Source organism: Astyanax mexicanus, chromosome 20 (assembly GCF_023375975.1).
Source record: "Astyanax mexicanus isolate ESR-SI-001 chromosome 20, AstMex3_surface, whole genome shotgun sequence".
In the NCBI taxonomy this organism is placed as follows: domain Eukaryota; kingdom Metazoa; phylum Chordata; class Actinopteri; order Characiformes; family Acestrorhamphidae; genus Astyanax; species Astyanax mexicanus.
Genome location: NC_064427.1, coordinates 727,580 through 750,560, shown reverse-complemented (window position 1 = coordinate 750,560; position 22,981 = coordinate 727,580). Strand labels below are relative to the sequence as shown.

The 22,981-nt window shown below is 39.7% G+C and overlaps 1 protein-coding gene across 1 annotated transcript; it reads right to left on the bottom strand.

The window, feature by feature from the left end:
- Positions 1-11,040: 11,040 nt before the first annotated feature.
- hic2 (hypermethylated in cancer 2) lies at positions 11,041-22,981 on the bottom strand. Its single transcript, XM_007250301.4, has 2 exons — positions 22,624-22,981; positions 11,041-14,590 (listed from the first exon to the last, which is right to left on the bottom strand). Exon 2 carries the CDS (start codon positions 14,559-14,561, stop codon positions 12,870-12,872), a length of 1,692 nt encoding a protein of 563 aa, XP_007250363.3. The 5' UTR covers positions 14,562-14,590; positions 22,624-22,981; the 3' UTR covers positions 11,041-12,869.

Here is a 22,981-nt window from a genome sequence, read left to right as displayed (position 1 = left end):
TGTTTTTACTTTTAAAGTAATTTATATACATTTATTTATTTTTTATTTGTCCCACTTTTTTTTTGTGTGTTTAGATTCTCTGTGTGAGTGTGTTTTATATATTATATATCTTGGTTGCACAAAATTTAAAAAAAAATGTAAATAAAAAAAAAAATATATATATATCTATATCCAACACACACCCACACCCACCTACAATATTTAACGTTTTTCTTTCTTTTTTAGTTTGGAAAAGACAAACACAAATATGTTCATATTAGGCTTGTAAAATGAAGATGAGAGAATGTAAACCAACAAAAACAAAACACAATTGCAAACCATTATATATTAGATATAGTATTTATTAGAAGTATTAGAAGTATTGTATGATTAAATAGTAGCTTGTGTCCAGTTTTTATTATTACTATTATTTTGCATATATATATATATAAAGTTTATTTTCTCAGCTGTGGCACCACCTGGCAGGCCTTGCCCGTTGTAAAATCTGGAGTGGAAATTTGCATGACGCAGCAGATGCCACGTTGGAGCGGGATAAAGGAGAGCAGGCACGGCGACGTCGTGGGCACCGGACAATTGAATCTGCTTTTCAGGCATTCAGGGCCTTTCCTGCAGATCTGCATGTGATTGGCCCCTCGCAGATGTGACTATAGTTAATCTATACTTAGCAGACGGGAGGAGAGCGGGGGGAGGCGGCATCAACATACAGCTCATTGTGCCTGAAACTGACCCCATTCAGGGTCATTTGGCATGTGACACCACTTGAGGCGGGGCTAAATGGCCCCGTGGAATCGGCCACACAAGGGCCATAAAAATGCCAACCCTGTATTCCCCCGGGGCAGGGAGGCGCTCGCTGGCCTCTTCACTCACACACACACTGGCAAGCTCAGGGCAGGGAGGGGGGGGGGTGGTGGTGTTGGAGAGTGTGTGTGTGTGTTAGGTGTGTGTGTTGGGGGGGGGGGGGGGGCGGAGGGATGGAGGGGGTTCGGGTAGACAAAAGGCACAGGGCCTCAGCTCGGGGGCCGGAGGAGTAAACGGCCGGCCGCTGGAGCTCGGGTGGCCCCCTCGCTCCTGATTGGCGAGGCTGGAGATAGAAGGGCTCCCAGATGGCAGACGAGGGCCGGGGTGTGTGCCACGGCTGGCTGGGGCCCGGACTGGGGCAGCCTGCCGCTCACCCGCTCATCATCAATCACTGCCTACCAACCCCAACCCCCCCACAACCACCACCATGACCAGAACAACTACCACCCCTACAACCACCACCATCACCACCCCCAAAATCCTACCGTTTATGGCCTTTAGCTGGCACTTATAAGTGACTTACAAGGATGTTTCTATTACAGTGGTGGACCAACCAATGTAATGTTTGGAGTCTTGCCCAAGGACTCTTAGCTCCTTTTCACACCTGTAGTTAGTTTCTATGATGCGGATTAGATGATGAGTTTGTTTACTTGTGGGAGTAAACAAGTGTTTTCTCCCTCTGTTTGATTTGGTTTTGTATGTAAAAAATAATAAACTACGCAAGCACATTTCTCTCCTCTGATCACGCCTCTGAGCTGTCTGGCGTGGGAGCAAGAAAGTAAATATAACGGGAATATTCTGTGTTTCAGTGAATAAATCTGTGCTTTAAACACTGAACACTCAAAAAAAAGCAGTGAATGCAGCACAGACTGCGCATGTAAACAGCATGGAGCAGCAGAGACTGTGTTTGTTGATAGCTGTGGTAATCAGCAGTTTAGCTCAAATAAGAGGAGTATATTTAACAGCTGGGTCAGATCAAGACCCGATCACGTTCTCACCACAAGAGAACCAGCGCTCCAGAGTTTATTTGGGACTGCGATCACCTCCTCTACCAGGCCTTAGGCCGGTTGTTTTGATTCACACCTGAGTAACCAAATAGTGCTGGTGTGAAATCGCATTTTTTGGTGTATTAGAATAGTCATCCAGATCGAGAATTGAATCCCAGTCTCCCACCTAATGTTAGCTTTGAACACAACTAGTTTAAAACTCTTTAAACTCTGATCATTAACCCGTACTTGCTCTCAGTTTCTTTAGTGTCATAACAAAAAGGTACAGAACACTCACAAAATGCAATCAAAAGACATCAGACTGTTTCAAATACATTCATGATTTGGATTCATGAATTCACTATGAAATAGGCATGTTAAAAAAAGTTAAACCAACTTAAACAAATGATTAAAATACACTTTCAAATGTGACCAGACATTCCCCATAATGCATACAATCCAAAATATCAATAAAGAAAGAACAAGTCAAAAGGTGCATAAAAGACGCTGAGAGACGTGAGCATTTTTTAATTGAGATTTTAATGAAAAGACTCTAAAATGACTTCTCGTAGCTGTACATTAAGACTGTAAAGACCGTGAATGCTGAGATGAGATCACCTCTGTACATCATATCTATTCACACCACAGAATTCGAGCTGCAAGCTTCGTGTAGCTCTGCCCTGAATACAAGCTCTCTGAGGAACTGAAACGTGAAACCGTGGTGTTGTCAGCAGGCCATGTTCAAGGCTGTGAAGACGCTAATGTGAATCCTTAAAGACGCTGCCCGAGATAAATGGCGTGCATTCATTCATTCATTCATTCGTTCGGAGGCAAGAGAAAGAGAGAAACTGGTCTTTGGGTTGTTCCAACAGCAGGAGCTGGACAAATACTGGTGTTCTTAATGTTTAACGTACGAAACATTACGAGACGGATGGATACATTCTTTCAGGTCCATAAAGTTACGAGTAAAAATCTAAATCTAGATATATATGAAAGGCGTATGAAGACCGGCGGAGTTAAGAGAACGGGCAGGACGTGGCCCGAAGAGGCTGTGGAAATTTGGACATACCGGCTGAGCGAACGGTTGAAGGCTGAAGGCAGCAGGAATACAGGATTAGGCGCTACATGGCCTTGAGCAGAAACACATGGACGACGCCCACCTGCTCGGCAGATGCTCGTGAAGCTGGCTTTGGTTTAGTTAGGTGTTGGTTTGGTAACATGAGGTCCAAGAAGTAGTAAGTAGTAAGTGGTGGGATCACAATACGATCAGCAAAACGAGACTCTTTCTCTCTCGCATATTTACAATGAGAACTACACAGGCAGTGGTCGTAGCCATTTGTAGTAGCGGTTTGTTGACGGACTACACGTTATAGCAGCAAATGAACGGGCGTTCTCTTCTTCAGTCTCGGATCTCCGAATTCACTTAAAAACAAAATAAAAAATTATGACTAAAGCTCAGTTTGTGACGTAACGACTAACTAACAGGTAACTGATGAATGTAAACGAACTAAACAACTGTTTAAAACCTCACTGAGTGTGAAAAGTGCATTTGATAAAGCTTAAAGTTTAGGCAGATCTGCACACCACCTCTATCCCCGTTCATACCTGGTCATGTCACGTGAAAAGTATCTGGATCATATCCTGATGCATTTACACTCTGTAGTCAAATTCATCTCAGATCACCTGGAATGGTTTGGGTTTTAAATGCACCTCAGACTGTCTCAGGCCACTTTCGGCAGTGGTTTGAATGATCAGATTTGTATGTTTTAAATTTCTCAGACAAGCTCCTGAAGTGGTTCAAACAATTGGATTTAAAAGGCATTATAAATGTGTCTCAGACCACCTTCTGCAGTGGTTTGGATCTGTAGTTGGATTTGTATGTTTTAAATGGGTCTCAGACCATGTCCTAAAGTGGTCTGAGAGATTGGATTTGTATTCATTTTAAATGCACCTAAGACTGTCTCAGACCAACTACTGATGTGAAGTGAGTGATCAAATTTGTATCCACATTAAATTCATCTCAGGCTTACTTATGCAGTGGTTTTGGATTTGTATGTATTATAAAATGTGTCTCAGACCATGTTCTAAAGTTGATTGGATTTGTATGGTTTAAATGCGTCTCAGACCATCTCCTGAAGTGGTTCGAGTGATGGGATTTATATCTGATTTAATGTAACTTGGATGTGTTTACACTTGCATTTTTCCATGACTTGGCCTAATCCAGACTCAATACACATAAGTGACCAGGTGTGAACAGGGTCTTACTGACGTATTCAGGTGTAGAAAGTGAAGGTAAGAGTTTTTTTTACGTTCTTACGAAAGCTTTGGCTTTGTTGCTCACTTGTAACTAGGACCCCCCACCACCAAATAAATCCCCCCAAAGAAAGAAAGAAATGGGAAAAATGGAAAGAAATAACAATGGAATCGACTATATAAGCCTTGAACCATGATCGCATGACAACACCTTTCGTTTGCTTTCGTTCACTAGGAACACAAAGAAAAAAAAAAAAGGTCCCGCACTGTATTATTGGTAATATTGACAGACTGAAGCGTACAGACATACAGATATGAAAGAAAATAAAAAAATACAAATAGAAAATACAGCCTTTTGAGTGTTCAGTACAGGAGGAGGAAGAAAATCCTTGAAAAATTTAAAACACAAAAATATAATCCAGAGTATACGCAAGCTTTGAGAGTGAGAGAAGGATTAGAAAAGATCTCCTAAAATCACCCTTAAGAATATGAACACTTCATGGGACCACTACATTCCTCACGCCTACGTCATCTTCACAGGTTTTGTAGAAAGAAGTAAAACAAAAAATTTCGCTTTGTGTCATTTATACTCGTCAAAAAAACAACAAACGTAAAAATAAAAAAGACCCTGAAAACACCTTATTTACCTCACCCAATGTGAACTCTAGCAAAAGTGAAACAGGATCAAAAATAAATACATTCATCACCGACAAAAAGACATCTGATAAAATAAAATAAAAGTGAACACTGTCCATAAGTAAGTGTTTGCACCAATGTTGCCGGAGGAGAGGCCAGTCGGACTTACTATACTTCTTTTCAAATACATCAGGCTCGTCAGACAAACAAACAAACAAACAAACAAACAAACAAACAAACAGACGACTCTAAACGTGTAAAATCTAAAATGGCTTACTCTGAGGTAAATGATATCCGTGTAGTTTGTGTACATATAATTATTTACACCTTAATAAAAAAAAAAAAAAAAATTACAAACAAAAATAAAAAATAAGCAGCAGACTAAACACAAATACATCCAGTACATCCAGTGATATGATTCTTATTTTTTTGTTTTAAAAAGTAATGCATCGACACTAAAAAACCCCCATCAGCCCCCGTCCCACAACAGCACATTATGCAGGCCAAAAGTGGTTGGACATGAATAATAAAAATAAAATATCTAGCAGCTAACAATTATATATTTATATATATTTAAAAAAAAAAAAAAAAAGAGACAACGACATCTCCCGAGCCATTATTATTATTCTTATTTCTCCTGAAACATGCAGCTACTTCTCTATAAGATAAGACACGACGTAAACGCGTACGTAGATACGTATGCAGACTTAAGTCCCGCCCCTCCCCTCCTTTTACTATTTTTCTTTTCTTTTCTTTTTAATTCTTTCCGTTTAAGACGACGAAGCCTCGAATGAAAAGAAGTGCACTCAAACTGGACTCTCCTCTCCTGAGGTCTGAGACTGTTTTAAGAGTATATATGTAAACAATGAGAATATTTATTATTATTATTATTATTATTATTATTATTATTATTATACACAAATATCGTTTTGTCAGAGTCAGAGTCAGACAAAGCTGTCGATCAATCAATCATTCAAAAAAATGTGCTTTGGTTTAGAAAATAGTCTGAACAACATTTGGGTATGAGCTTTATCTTATTAATTTATACATTTTTTTCCTGCTTACTATTATTGTTTTTTTTTTCTTTTTGTTCTAAAACACTCTGGAACTTAAAAGTAAAACTTTTCATGTACATCTCTGCCTTTTTTTTCAGTTTTCCTTTTTTCCATTTTTTATTTTATTTTTATTTTTGTCTCATTTTGTTTTGAAGGCGTTTGAAATGGGAACACACTCTCGTAAAATCTATTTCGTAGGAAACTAGTGTTTTGCTTTTTGTCATTAAAATACAGAAATTGACACAGTATTGACACAGTCGTACAAATGTAGTAGTTGAAAGCTCCGCACGTCAAAAATGTGCAGAACCGTCCCTGAAAGTTTTGAAGTAGAAACATTATTGTCACAGTTTGAAACGTTTTGTCGTCCTTTTGCTGAGCTCGTTTTACGTTCTTTTCGGTTCTTTCTACTCGGCTGTAGCTCCAAATGCTTTAGTAAAAGACCACATCTCCACACAAAAACAAAGAAAAGAAAACAGAAATTAAATTTAAATTAAATTAAATAAAAATTCCTAAAAACCACACTTAACATCTTGCTCAGATACGGATGCTGTGTTGGTTAAGTGCTGATACGTACAAGATCGATGATGGCAACTTTTTCCTGGAATCCTTTGTTTTTGCGCATGTAAACGGCAAGGAGGACAAAACTACGTCTCCCTGAGATGATATTAGGGGTGTAACGTTATGTAAATTCGTACGGTATGTAATATTGGTATAAATATGGTCATTTCCATGCGTGCATTCCATGCAGAATCATTTAAGCAATAATACACGCGAGGTTCATGCTATAACGTGTAGGGTTGCAGCGGTAACCGGTTTCACGGTATACCATGGTATTAAAATGCACGGTTATCATACCGTGTGTGTTTGCTTATTACCGGTAAAACGCAAGCCAGCGGAGAAACTCACCCGCGCATGCGCAACTCTGCTCCGCTTCAGCTGCTCAGCACAGCGGTGAGAACAGCAGAAAGTGCATCAGACTAAACAAATCTCCGTCCGCCTAAAAAAAGGCTAAACTAAAATCAGCAGTGTGGGACTATTTCAGAGACCCGCCGAACGCACCCGAGGATGGTTATCCGATTTATAATCAATGTGGCCGTAAAGTCACAGCTAAAGGTGGACATACGTCAAACCTGTTCTCCCATCTCCGAGAACACCACCCCGCTGTGCAGCGCGAAGTATGTGTTTAGTTTATAATTTTAATCTGAACATAAATAAAATCTTTGTAGTCGTGCACAACCCATGCGGTAAGCGCCCGCAAAAGCGCTGAGTTATCCGAAATTTGGGCACGCAGGTACAGGCGTGAAGTGCGTGCTACGACGGATTCACGTGTCCGTGTAAAGGTGCTCGCCGGACTGGATGTGAAAGACGCCATTCATTTACATGCTTTAATTTTCAAATTCTGACGTGCCTGTGTTAAAACCAGACTCAGAAATAAATCCCCTCTATCTGGTTATATACCAACTTGGCAGTAAAACGGACGTTTACAACAGTTGTTGATCAGACACTGACCCAGGCTCAGTTTATCAGATATTAAATAATTTAAACTTAAATAATTGTACTGAATAGTTTAAACACAGGATCTTTACTTCTTAGAGGACATGTTATGTGTGACACGTGTGTGTGTGTGTGTGTGTGTGTGTGTGTGTGTGTGTATATATATATATATATATATATAATTATATACACCCTTAATGACCTTAAGAGTAGTGGAAAAACCTGGTTTCCTTCACCTAATGGTGTACAGTTAATTTTTTTTAAGGAGACATTATCTATATAGTTGTTCCAGGTTTCTACAATAAATAGTTAATTGAACAAAAAACCTTTGTTGTAATTTCTTTAAGGGTCAGTTTAATAATATATGTAACAAACTGTGATACCGTGATAACTGTGATACCGCGGTATTTTCTGAGACGGTTATCATACCGTGAAAATCTCATACCGTTGCAACCCTAATAACGTGTAATACTAGCACTGCAATGACACAGCAGTGCCAATATTACACTTTACAGCACAAGCTCAGAGTGTATTATAGCGATTATACCACAGTTCCATTATCACTGTTTATTGAAAGATTTTAAAGAGTTAAAGAGGAGGAGAAAATAGGATCTGTTTGGTTATAAAAACTCCAGCAGTTAAAATAGTTTCATTGCTGCTCTGTTTGTAGCTGCGCTGTTTGGTTTGTAAGCGCTGCATCGTTGCTAAGTTACCTGTATGTGGCGGAGTAATACATGGAGAGCTTCGGTTACAGTGCATTACCGGCTGATAACAGCACTTATAGAACGTCTCTCAGCCAATCACATTGCAGGGTCGAAACTGTGCAATGAAAATAGCAATAAAATAAAGTTTATTATACCAATGTAGGAAATATGTAGTGATTTATGCGTATCGCTATATTACTGTTACAAACATTTTTTTACAGTAATTACGGTAATTTTATAAGCGTTCATGCAACCCAGATTTGGATTTGCTTGGCATTGTGGGAACTGTAGTGGTTTAGGAATATTGCTAGTGTATAACTACATTACTGTGCCTGTTATTTATCAAATTTTATAGACCCTAAGGTAGAGCCCTGTGGGACTCCACAAAACAGGTCCCAATTAATAAACTATATCTTAAAATCTTAAGGTTCCATGGGTTGATTAACACAATACGGACTATGCCAACTACCTCAGGGGGGCGTTATAGAGCACTATGTGGAATAAACTGTAACTTGCATAGTGGCATAACTGTCTGTTCTTACTAAATGAAAAGAAATCTGGCTTATTTCTTCTGGGTTCTTCTTTTTTTGTACTAAAACTGCAGTGAAAATTGAACTGTGATGTTTGATTTTGCGTACAGTTACACCCCTATTAATATCTATAAAATTACAGAAAAAACTGAAGTGATCCCAGACATTGTCTGTGATGACCAGGATCTTGTAGTAGAAGGTTTTACTTATTAATGCAAAAATTTTACATTTTTCAAACTCAGAGAGACACGAAATGTGAGCAAACCCAACACAGCTACAAGCCAAGGAGCGAACATCTCGATCCAGGCCTACTGAGTGACATTAGAAGAACTTAAAGCTACAGTTTTTCCAACAATGCAGTGTAACATGTAGTGTTCAGCAAAATCGGATAACGTGTCGGCACAATTGGACTCGCAAACAAACGAATTCCAGGAAAAAAACGAGGTCAGTAAACAGTACTCAATAGATTATAATGACTATTAGTTCCCCACGGTCATCAATAAGTACTGAAAAGCCCTCTTTCCCACTGCCAAACGATTGCTAACAACATAGCCAGATTCCTAACAATGTGGTAGTAATGTGAAACAATGCCATCTATCTTTATGCCAACATCAATATAGCAATGTGGGCAAGCGTTTTGTTCCCTGCAGTGGAAAAGAGGCCAAGCTGGATTATGGAGTAAGACCTACAACAAACCAAACCAATAAGGAATGCTATTAAGACTTGAATAAAGAAGGCAAAAACGTTAATTAATGGAATGTGATTCACTGGAATTGGCTTTAAAGCATAAACAGCTAATATGTAATGAGTTATACAGCATTTATATAAAAAATAACACATCAAAACGTTCAGCAGTGAAGTATTCAGCACTTCAATCTGTTTACGGATATCCGCACTGATAATGTAACATTGACCCCAAGGCAGTAACCTAACTAACCATCAGCGTTCTGGAATAACCTCCTCTATGCATTCTTTAATCCACGCAGGAGTTTAGACAATACTTTATAAAACCAACGAAATTAAATCAGTTCTGGTCTGATCTCGAACTCTAAGCCCTGCTTACACCTGGTCAGGTCATGTGACTAGCATCTGGAGTTTCAGTTCTACAAGAGGAGTTTCAGTTTCACTGGTAGGGATTTAGTTTGTTCTAGAAGGGGTTTTGGTTGTACTGGGTGTTTTGTCGATGGTATATGAAGGGCTTTTGGTTGTTAGAGAGGTTTAGGTTGTAGAGAGATGGATTTTGGTTGCATTTGGAGGGGTTTGGCTGCCCTGGTAGAAGTTTTGGTTGTCTTGGTAAAGGTTTCAGTTGGTGGTGAGTTTTGGCTACACCCGGAGGGGTTCTGGTTACATTTTAGAGGTTCCAGTTGCACCAGGAGGGGTTCTGGTTGCATTTGAAAGGGTTTTGGTTGTATTAAAGAGGTTCTAGTTTCAACAGGAGAGGATTTGGTTGCATATGAAATGGTCTTGATGGTACCTGGATGGGCTACAATATAATGGGAGAAGTTTTGGTTATCTTGAGGAGTTTTAGTAGTAGTAATTGGAAGAGTTTTGGTTGTATTTGAAGGGGTTCCAGTTTCACTGGGAGGGGTTTTAGTTGCATTTGAAAATGTCTTGACGGTACCTGGATGGAGCTCCATTGAGAGGCGTTTCAGTAGTACTAGGAAGAGTTTTGGTTGTATTAAAAAGGTTCTAGTCTCAGGGGATCTTGGGGATTTTGTTGCATTGGTGAGGTTTTTTGGCTCCATTGAGAGGCTTTTCAGTAGTACTTGGAAGGATTTTGTTTGCATTGAATTGGTTCCAGTGGCACTGGGAGGGGTTTTGGTTGCTTTTGGAAGGGTTCTGTTGGTACCTAGATGGGCTAGGTTATAATGGGAGGAGTTTTGCTTATCTTAGGGATGAGTTTCAGTAGTGCTTGAAAGAGTTTTGGTTGTATTAAAGAGGTTCTAGTTTCACTGGGAGTGGTTTTGGTTGTGGAATGCATCTTGGAAAGACGAATGCATTTGCAATCACAAATGTATCTTTAAATGTATGTAATAGTTTGGTCTTATTAAGCTAAAATTCTGATGCTTAATATGCATTAAATGACCAGGTGTAAACAGGGTTTTTACTGAAAACTGAGGCAATCCAGTGCATGAATTTTTCACTGAAAACAAAAACATCTACGACACTCTACCCTCCGTTACTTGGTTACTTTTCCGTTTTCGGTCTGAACTAAAATAAATTAGTCTTTCTGAAGATAAAAAAACAAACAAACCACAAAATCAACTCAGACCCTCTTGAGACACTATCTGCAAACTTGTAAAAAATGGAAAGCCACCGACCTAAAATCAGCAGACGTCAACTGGTTTTTAGTACAATGGTCATCAGTATAAGCTAATATTCCCATAACAAGGCTCTGTGTTAAGAACTAAAGAAACTAAAATTTTATTTTTAATAATACCATTCACCTGTTATTTTTCCATAATTACTCTGAACTTTGGTAGGGATAATCTACAGAAAAGAAAAATCGTTGGAAAGCCATTATTCTCCTTAATATTAATTTTATCTTTGGATTTCACTGACATAAAACTTTCAAAACCTTAAATACATGCGTCCAACAAGCTAACTTCTACTTTAATATGCTTTAAAACTTTATGTAAAATTTAAAACCTATGTTGAAAGATGGGCAAGTTAAAACTATCATTTTGAAAAGCATCGGTAAACTTTATACATCTATATTCAGAAACCCCCCTGTTTCCATCATCATCATCATCATCATCATCCTCGTCATCAATGAATGTATTGTTCTTTAGAATTAAGAGGTAGCAATGTGACAAGACTAAAAAATTAGACTTGCCTTTTTTCAGTGAAAGGAAAACTCAAAAACTGACAAAATTGAAAATAAAAACAGTAAAACAGAGTAAAAACAGTAAAACAGTACCGACAGAATTCTGAAAGTTCAACATTCACTAAAAACAAACCCGACCCGACCCATCACCCAAATCACCTCACCTTTCGGACTGTCTCGTCCCAAAGAAAAAAAATATATATCAAAAGAACTTCCAGTTTAAAACATTCACAGAGAAACGTAATAATAATAATAATAATAAGTTATCTAAAAACAAGTACCGTTCATTTTGGCTTTTCTTTGAGAGTAAACCTCTATATACTAGGAGTAAACGACACAGCTTAAAAACAGACGTGCAGGACCACTCGCTCGTATCCGTGCCCAACACGCCCGTGTTCAGGTGCAGAGGGAACACAGCAGAGATCTGACCACGCCCACTTCTCGGACACAACCGAGAAGCTTCACCAGCGAGTAGCCCGTCCATCCGTCATTCATTCATCGTCCAACGTTCATCGCAAAGGCTGAACCAAAGCCTCCGCAGATCTACATCTATTGGTTTCATGCGGCAATTATAACCGAGGCTGTTTAAAACTGAGGAATCCATGTGCACGTCCCAAAAAATACCTCAAGACGCTATGGAAAAAGTATGAAAGCTCTGGTTGGACCCTGTTCCACATCTACAAACAGCCAACGGCCACATGGTACAGAGTAGAAATATTGTAAATTTTTGTTTGGTTGAATGCAAAAAAAGCTTTTATGAAACACTATTTTCGTTTTATAAAACAAAAAAAAAAGAAAGAAAGACTTGTGTGCATGTTCTGCAACACTTTCTTTGAGACTTTTAGGCCCGAAACATACTCAACATATACAAAGACACAAACGCTCTGCAAACACATTGTTCTGCCGTACAAACTCAATGTGTGCTCTGATGTTTTTACGTTACAACAAAGGCAATAAAGGACTAAATCATAACGCCACATTGTCGCCAGTGGTACAAAATGACAACATTGCCAATGCAGCACCTTTCTTGCAGCAACACCCATCATGTCAATGTCTTTGCGTGATTAAAATACGTTTCGGGCCTTGGAAACACTCACGTCATACTTTCTTTGAATCGAAAAGCTTGAAAAGGTTTTGGATAAAATGCTCATAATAAAATACTCTGTACTTTCAGAACCCTCAACCCTTTTCTTTGAAGGACCAAGGGAAGAAGAGAACTGGCGTTTTCTTGGGATACCTAAAAATCTGTTACTCAGACCAAATGCATAGACTGTAGCAGTCGTCTGGAAATCCTGAATCCTGAAACAGCGTCACTACTCCAATCGTACATTCACAGCAATTGAAAAAAAAAAAAAAAAAAAAAACAAAAGCCATAGAATCGTACCAACTTTTGAGGATGTTACTTTCAACTTTTAGGGCTTCCAGGATTTGGACTCTTGTCACCGCTACTCCCGTCATGTCAAGACAGAAGCGAATATTCCTTTGGGGTCGCCACTAATAGCAGTCGTCTTCACAGAAAAGAGGTGTGCGTTGTACTGAGATATTTTTGCTGAAGAAGTAGTTCTCCCGTCCAGAGCGTCTTTGGCTTATGATGGGGAGGTATGCATTCGCAGGTGGCTGATGAGGTTCCGTTGCTGGGTAAACTTGCCGCCGCAAAGCTGACATTCGTACGGTTTCTCGCCCGAGTGGACCCGCATGTGCTCCGTGAGCCGGTACTGCCGCGTGAAGCGCATGCCGCACTCCTCGCAGGCGAAGGGCTTCAGGCCCAGGTGGCTGCGCATGTGGCGCGTCATGGTGCCGCGCTGCGTGAACATCTTCCCGCAGATGTTGCAGGGGAACGGTCGCGTGAGCCAGTGGGTCTTCTCGTGCTGCCGTAAGGTGGCCGGATCCTTGTAGCTCTTATTGCACACCGTACAGCAGAAGCGGCGTGACTCGGCACCGTGCGCTTGCACCGTTTGGGATGACAGGTCCTCAGCCTCCGCTTCGTCTTCCTTTGGATAGCCGTCGTCCTCCTCTTCTTTGATGTACAGCTCTTCCTCTGTGTGGGTCTCGACGTGGGCGTTCAGTTCTTCAGAGCTGGGGAAGCCTTTACCGCAAGGAATGCAGACGTAAAGGTTGTCGCCGAGGGCAGGCTCAAAGCCTTCCTGGCGGTACACGTAGTTGGCGCTGTTGCGGCCACCTTCGCTCTCGCTCTGGCCACTTTCCTCGCTTTGCTCATGGCCATTCACCAGACTGTCCTCTTCGTCCTTACATTGGTAAGACACGTCCGAGTTTAGGTTCCCACCGCTCACAACATTCAACCTCTTGGAGACGCCGTTGGGCAAAGAGGCTCGCTCGCCATCTTCGCCTTTGTGGCTCTCGCTTTTGGTTTGTCGCCTCGGCCGTGAGGTCTGGCGAGAGCTTTTATTTGTCGTTAGCTGGTCGGAGTCTGGAGGATGCTGGCTCTCCTCGCATTCTCCCGCTTCGCCCAATTCCATAGGTTCTCCCCCGGTGAGGTTCTGTGGGTTGGTGGCGAGCTCATCGAAAGAGGCACTGTTGGCTGTGGATTCTGAGGCAGACTGAGGTGATTCTTGCGGGATGCTGCTGGGACTTACTTCTTCAGTGGCCGTGCTTCCTGAAGGGCTTTTCTTGGAGAGGTCCAAGCCAAGCTCCAGGAGGCCGCCGCTGTTGTGAACGGGGCCATTGCTCCCATTCTTACTGGTAGAGGGACTGAGAGAGTTAGCTGCACAATGGGCGTTCCCAGCAAAAACCTCTTCTTCCGACAACTCCTCTTTGAGAAGCTCTTCTGGTCTCTTTGTCTTTTCACTGTCTTTGAACCCTGAAATTTGGTTTGGTGTGACCGGAGTAGAGGACAACCTTTGGTTCCTGGAAGTTCTTCCATTGGTAGGGGTCGAGGGTTTGTTGTGGAGGGATCTTCCGTTGCGCTTCAGCTTCTTCCTGCAGAGAGCTGCCAGGTCGTGGAGTTGGAGGTAGCTTGCTGCCGTTAGGAGGGCGTTAAAGTTGTGGTCGCTGACCTGGTCCGTCGACAAAAGCTTGCCGGTGTAAATAAAGTCCAAAACCTGCCGAAATATCGACGGGTTGACCATATCGGTGTCGAGGTTTATTAAGTTGTCGTGAAGGATGAGGGACTTGAAGTAGATACTGCTGGCTGCCAGAATGTTCTTGTGTGCCCGGAAGAGGGCATTTTCTACTACTATAATCACATCACACAGATAACCTTTGGCTCTTTGTTGGTTCAGCTGCAGCAGCAATTGTTTGGCATGATTTGGCAACTCCATTTCCGACCTCTTGTTCTGCACCTACAATCCTGAAAAAAAAAAAGAAAACAGAAAAGAAAAATCAGTATACTGTTACTCTCATATAGAATACACAAAGCCATCATTTATTTTTATATATCTAGTCTGTATGTTACACTATTTTAAGTAAGTTTTCTTTGTTAGATTGAACGCTGTACATTTGATCTGGTATATTTGGTCCAATTTCATGTGCGCTGAAGAACTTAAAACACTTCTTAAGACCTTAAATATTGTTGTATAACATTTTTACCATTTCACCTAGTTCTGTAAACAAGACTGTGGCTTTAATTGTTCATTTTGATGCTAGAATTTTATCATATCAGTCAAAATGAACCCATAATTAAGGCAACAAACCAATTTCTAGATTTCAAATCATTTATAAATTTGTGCATGCATTAAATTTAAGGTTAAGGTTATCTGGTGTACCACCCCGTAATGCCTTGCGAACCACAGATGCCACAGATGGTTAAGAAACATAGATGGGTACATTAATTTTGTCTGTATCGTTCAGCCCAAGTGTGAAACCAAGGTGAAAACAGCTTCCATAAATTTGCAGGAACCCAACGACACTACCAAACCTTCAAACAGAAACCGGCCAAACTTCAAACTGTGAAAAACACCACGCTGCCAGCCACCATGACCGAGAATCCAGGGGCCCAGCTTTCTCTCTGCCACAAAAAGCAGCTTCTTATTCCTAAATGCTTACAAACACCGGCCCGAGCACAAAGGCAGCAGGAAAATAAAAGGCCCAAAGAGTAACAGTGAACATTTTTTCCTTCTGAGCCTTCTTAACGTTCCTGCCACCGGCCATTAATGCCAGCCTCCAGGGTCGTTCCCTTTGTTGCGGGGTGGGGGCTGGGTGCGGGGAGGCCGGTGGATGTTTCTGGCCGGCCCGCATGAAGGACAACATGAAACTTGAGCCAGAGGGATCACCGAGGGTGTGGTGGGAACAGGTAAACCAGCAGGCCTGCCACTGGATCAGCAGGCCCCGGCTTGCAACAGAATCTTTGCAATGCGTGAGATAAAGGCTGTCATTCAGCGACTGTGTCGTTAGTGGTTGTGAAATCTTTACAAAATGGCTAAAAGCACTGTATCACCAGATCAATGATAAGACTGACTGGCTCCCACTAATCAGAACAACTATGGGGGGGGGGGGGGGGGGGGCTGAGTCGACTGAATCAACTGAACTGTTTATTTAAGCGTTCTCCTGACGTTTCAGAACCTAAACTACTATATACTATAACCACTGGGATGCAACAAACATTAAAATCACCAGCATGGCAAAAAAAAGTGACCAAAGTAAAAGACCCAATTATTTATAAAGCACAATGTCCAACCAACCACATTGCAGTGTTTCCTTTAATAAGCGGAAGTAGTATAAATGACTTTATTAATACAGCTCTGGGAAAAGTTAAGAGAGCACTTCAGTTTCTGAATCAGTTCCTCTGATTTTGCTATTTACAGGTTTATATTTGAGTAAAATTACATATTATATTTGAGTTTTATCATGCATCCTGGCATCATGTTCTCCTCCACCAGTCTTACACACTGCTTTTGGGTAACTTTATGCTGCTTTACTCCTGGTGCAAAAATTCAAGCAGTTCAGTTTGGTTTGATGACTTGTGATCATCCATCTTCCTCTTGATTATTTTTTCAGAGGTTTTCAATTTGGTAAAATTAAAGAAAATCATGATTTTTAAGTGCTCTCTTATTTTTTTCCAGAACACTTGTGTGTCAAAACAATGTGATAAAAAAGTAAAAAAATTAAATATTATTATATCTGCCGAATTAACCATAGAAGTGTTGCCCTCAGACAGCAATTTTTTTGTCCACCAGGCTGACCAGAAACAGGTCTGCGCTCATAGTAATCCTTTACTATATTGTGATTATTTGTTTGACCTAATCATCTTTAAAAAGACAAACATTGAAACTTTACAATGCCTATGTATTTCAACTTTTTCCCACCCATATATCTTCAGTTAGCCGGGCTGTAACCCCAACCCTTAACACTAACCTGGTTAAAGAGTGATACTATCTTTCAAAAGACTCTTATTTTGCCCCGGGTCTATAGCCTACAGATAGTTTAAGGACTGTACAGATAACATCAAACCACATCAGTCTGATCAAACAGTGACTATAATCAAACCAAGCCCCCTAAACCCCCCCGAGAGACCACAGAGACCACTGCCCACAAAAGAACAAACTCACTGAGAAGGAAAACTTTAAAGTAAAGAGAGTTATAGTAAAGTATTTATCACAGCTCTATGGTCGGGTTGATAAGGCACTGCTGACCCTTTTATTGCTGTGCATTCCGACCCCTCCTCAGAAACAGGCCCAAACCCGGCCAGAACCCGCACCAAACCACCTGGGCCGGCCAGAAACAGGCCCGCACCGACCAGAACACACCTCAAACCATCGGCTCGAACAGAAATAGTCCTGCACCGACCAGAACACCACCTTAAAATACCGGGCCAACCAGAAACAGGCGCGCACCGACCAGAAAACACCTCAAACCATTACCATTATTTGTAATTCCAGGACTTAATCGCCGAGCTCTATTACATTACACTGTCCAAAACTAGGGCTGCAATGACTAGTCGATATAATTGACAATGTCGATTATTTAAATTTGTCGACTACAAATTTTATTATCGACTAATCGTTAATTTGTAACAGTGCTGAATTACACAAAGTGCTGGGGATAAAAGCGCAGTGGGCGATAAATGGGTGAAATGGCTCACTCACACTGTTTACAGATCAACTTTACTCAACGTTTGTGTCTCCAAAAGTTCCTAAACTCAACAGATTAAATATTTAATCATTAAATATCAGTAACTTCCATGTTTAAACAAAACAGCCCTAACAAAAATCTAGGCTTTAACTGAGACTAAAACAGCAACAGCACTTCAGAGATCATCACAGTCCAGACCACACCACTTCCTGTGGAGATTCTGGAGAACAGCTTTACTCAAACCGAGAAAAACTACACTGACAAACAAAACCACCAGAACCGCAGCGTGCCACAGGCAGGTTATCTCAAGAATGTAGGGCACCTCCTTTACTGCCCAAACCCACTTCATTCACTATAACACACACACACACACACTTTTTCTTCTGCCCTGGCAAATGTTTCCTCAACTCTAGCTATTGGGTCTTTCCAGCAGGACAATGCTCCATGCCACAGCTACGTTAATCAAGGTGTGGATGAAGAACCACCAGATCACATCATCTGAACCCCACTGAAAACCTATGAAATATAATCAACAGGAAGATAAATGGTGGTCAAAATCACCATTGTATTCAAACAAAGCGGATCTTGAATTTTTGCAGCAGGAGCGACATGAGGTCACCCAGAAGTAGTGTGTAAGACTGATGGAGGAGAACATGATGCCAAGATGCATTAAAACTGTGATAAACAAAACAGGGTTATTCCACCAAAATATTCATATTTATCTAAATAAATATGAACTTGTTTTATTATTATTTTAAGGTCTGAAAGTACTGCCTCTTTTTTTTTAGTTATTTTGTCCATTTCGTAATTTAGTTGTTTGATGCAAAAGGAAAATCCACACTGTTCTCAATTTCCTGTAACATGTCCAATAAAATTCATTCTATTTCAATACTGGGTGCACATAGTGCATTATCAATATTACAAAGTGCTTGGTTGTTGACTGCTGCTGCAGTAATTTTTAATATTTCAATTTATAAAAAACGGAAATTGTTGCGATGTATATTGCTATGATGTATTGAATCATAACCCTTGTATCATACATATTGTAAGTTCTTGCCAATACACAACACTACTTTTTACGCAAAAACTCTACAACATCTAAACAGAACAGATCACTTAGTCAAAAGGTCAAAAATTTCACTTAAAAAACTCTCAATAATAACTACATGAGCTTCTTTTTTAGTGCAATATTAATCTTTTAATTGTAATAATCTAAATATTTTTTAATATGTCTCTTTAATACCCCTGCCAGGTGTTTAAGAAAAGCTGGCCTAAACTATATAATTATACACCCTGTGTGGAAAGTGAATGTGCACTAACTCCTATTATAAGTGGCAAAACACCTACATTACTGTAGAACTGGCATTTCTATGGCTGCTTATAAAGTAAAGAAATGTTCAAGTAATTCTGGTATCAAAACAACACTGAAGATTACACAGTTAAATGTCAAGTTTATATTTAATTGCTTAATTAGTTGAATAGTTAACAGTATTTTAACAGTTTAAAGGGACAGGTATGTTAATTGTACACAAACCATGCTCCAGCACCAGGGCTCAACACAGTATTTACACAGTAACAGTCATAACAACTCTCAATTAGGAAAGCTCTAAAAACTCAGCAAATCCTCAAACATTTCAGGCATGTAGAGTAAAGATTTTAAATCTAGGGCAGTGTGTGAAAACAACACAACCCCAGCACACCTAAATATAGGCCATATTTACCTGGGTCTGATTACACAGGTACGAAATCACTCGATGCTGATGGACACTTGTCAAAACATTGGAGTATAATTCCCTCCTGCTTTTCAGTGACACTGTATTATCCAAGGACCTACTGAAAGGTACATGTTCATTGAGAGGTCTTAACCAATGTAAAATTATATTTTCATTCATAAAATATACAGCTCTAGAAAAAAAATGAAAGCACTTAAAATGATGAGTTTCTTTGATTTTACCAAATTAAAAACCTCTGGAATATAATCAAGAGGAAGATGGATGATCACAAACCATCAAACCACCAAACTGAACTGCTTGAATTTTTGCACCAGGAGTAAAGCAGCATAAAGTTATCCAAAAGCAGTGTGTAAGACTGGTGGAGGAGGAGAACATGATGCCAATATGCATGAAAAAAACTGTGATTAAAAAACAGGATTATTCCACCAAATATTGATTATTTCTGAACTCTTAAAACTTTATGAATATGAACTTGTTTTCTTTGCATTATTTGAGGTCTGAAAGCTCTGCATTCTTTTTTGTTATTTCAGCAATTTCTCATTTTCGGCAAATAAATGCTCTAAATTACGATATTTTATTTGAAAAATGTCTGTAGTTTATAGAATAAAACAACAATTTTCATTTTACTTAAACATAAACCTATAAATAGCAAAATCAGAGAAACTGACTGACACTAAAGTGCTCTCTTTTTTGCAAAGCTGTATATTGCAACATTAACTATTGAACTAGAAGTCAATAATCTGATGATGCATGTCATGATATAAATAGTGCACAATTTATATACATGACTTAAGTATAATAAAGAAAATAAAGAGCATTAAATATAATCTGTCTCTGGTAGATTTGGTAGCTACATGGTTGTGGAATATGAAAAACATAACATTTTCTAAATGTCCTGTGTAATGCAACTACTGCATGTTGCCACATCACGATGGCGATGCTGAAACGATATATTGTGCAGGCCTGGTTCCTTTTTCTCTCCATTACAACACACAAAAAAAACGGCATAATAGGGCACCCACAACTTTGGGTATTTCCCCCAGTTTAATGCATTTAATCACAGTTACTGTGTGACTCCAACTGCAAACACTGGCACTATGTTTTATATAGGCAATGAACTAGGGTGGCACAACATATATCTATAATACTTTCATAATTCTAATTTTTCACTACAGATCTACCACTTACAGGATATATTTCATATATATGTATTATTTTGCTCCAATATTTGACTCACAGAGTGCTTTATTAGTATCATAACATGCTGGATTGTTAATGAAAATAAACAAATGAATGAAAATCTGAAAAAAAAGTAAACTAAATGAAGTGGTCAGCATTTGCTCTTTGACCAAATGTATAATTTCTGCCAAAAATATAAAAAAACAAGACATATTGGGGCACTCTAATATACAGTGACAACCTGCACCATACTGAGGTTCACAGTTTAATGGTGAACCTAATCAATTACACCAAATTTAAGTGGAATAATAAAATAAAGAATGAGCCGCCCATTGAGTTCTCATTGGTTCATATTGGCTCCCATTCAGGGAAAGTGTCCCACTGCAAGAGCTCCTACCTTACTACCTATATGCAGCACATCAGTGCAGAGACCACTGTAAAACAGCCCCATCCCCCCAAGCACTAAAATGGATGAGATAAAAGGTTCATTCAAGCAATCCAATCACGTCCCATAGGAAAAAATTAAAACCTTGATTACGAAGACAGCCGTGCAATAATTTATCCTTTCATGCACTCAGGTACCATCCGTTATTTCTCTAACTCGAGCCCTCGCTCTCTCTCTCTCGAGGATAATAGCCTTCTCAAAATAATAATAAAAAAATCCTAGTGCAAGGCGTGAAGCTTGGGAAAGCTAAAGGAAATGAGATCCAATGAAAAACATCATAATATATTCATATAAAATGATTTTATGGTTTTGACATGCTAAAATGACAAACATTGGCAGGCTCCCAGCAACACAGAATATAAACCATAACGTTAGATTAATCAACAATGCACCAAACAAGCTTTTAGTTGTTGGGATTTCTGTAATGATGCTCCAAAATACTAAATTAAACAAAAGTTAAGACATTCTCATTTTGTTTTCTTTTCAAACTCCTAGCATTTCCCAATCTTTGTACTAGAACTAGGCGATACAGACAAAAATGTACATCACAATACTTAAGTCATCTTAAAACATCTTAATTCTGGTCAATTCAATATAAATCCTACAGTGATTTAAACAATATAAAGCTACAGAATAATGCAACTACAAACTTCAAATAAATTAATAATTTCCAATTCTGTGAATAAATGCCAGCCACTGAAAGATGGCGTAAAAGATGCATCTACATTGAAAACAATCGAACATTTCGTTTTCGAAAATTTATCATCAATAATTGTCCAGCCATCCTTTTTAGATATCACTCTTACACATAGAAACCCAAAACAGATAGCAAAAGTACTGCATGTTGAATCAACGTTCATCTCTAGCAGCTAATGCACTACACAACGTTGATCTCCGACATCAGAATTGATTTATTAGTGCACACTGATTAAACATTGTTTCAACGTTATTTTTGTGTGTCCTTTATAGTAAACTCTACTTACATGAAACAGCTATGTTTATCTGGTTTGTTTTCTATTCTTACAGCCAGTATTGTAGAAAGAAACATTTGAGTGTTTCCAACAATTAAATGCCAATTATCTCAGTTATAAAATGTTATTTTAAACAATAAACGTATAAAAGAAACTAAGTCAGATTTATTTTAACATTTCAATTATTTAACCGATGACGCCTATTTTTTGGTTTAAAATGTGCATATTTTAAGAACCATAATCAAAATGAAAAGATAAAGTAAATTAGCTAACGTTTATTCAATGTTCTTGCTATAAGAGAACATAACAGCTAACCTACGTCCATAAAAATATAACTTAACTACAAAAGCTAAAGGAGGCACTCTTGTCAACACTGTACAGCATATATCACTAAGAAATACTCTTAAAATTAAATTCTAATTTTGATCAAAGGCATTAAACGTGAGAAAACACTCAAATTCACTGACCAAAACAAAAAAAACCAAGTAAAATAAGACTAAAAACACACAGTGTGAATAATTAGCTAGGTCTGGTTAGCTAAAAGGCGATAAGACATAACAGTTAATGCTTTTACGTTTTATTTTTATCTAGTTACCTTTACGTTTAAAGTCAAATAAAAACAACCTCCACTTAAAACTACGTCTTATTATTATTTTAAAACCTTTTAAACGTGTTTAAAACGCTCTAAACCCTAAAACAAAGCCTCTCGCTCCTGTTTCTCCTTCTTCTTCTCCAAGCCCAAAGAACCCCCCAGCATCTCGGGCACGATGCCCCTGCCAAGCCGCGCTGCTGGCGGCGCCCTGAACGGGGGAGCAGCCCCAGCGGGCACACGGCGAGCCCAGCGCCCCGCAGCCCAGCCTGGCTTTCTTCTAAGAAACGGGCTTGCCGCGACGCCCCCGAACCACCCGGGACCGGTCCGGTCCGAGCGGGCACACCTTCACCACCAAACCCAGCCGAACCGAACCAGCGATAAAACAACTTTTACCTCAGAAAATCGACCGAATCTCTTCACACAGCCATCCTGTTCTCTCATCTCACAGCGTTCCGAGCGCCATCTTGCAGCTTGTGACGTGAAAACCCCCCTCACCCCTGACCCAAATTTGAATGGAAGCCAGTAAAAGACGGGGGTAAAAGAAGGGGGTATGAGGGGGTATAAAGGGGGTGGAAGGGCAGAAATGCCTCTGCCAACCAGGAGCCGCCAAATCTGCCCCGGTTTCTCTGGCTAAATGTGGTTAACGTGGTATTTTCTCCACATGTTTCGGGAGGTGGCTAATGCTAGCTAAGACGATGCTCGCCTTGATTTCTCACACATTATTAGCAGCAGGGTAATGTAGTTAGCTTAG

Coding starts and splice junctions, on each gene's coding strand:
- hic2 (XM_007250301.4), bottom strand. CDS start 14,561: ATGGAGTTGCCAAATCATGCCAAACAATTGCTGCTGCAGCTGAACCAA.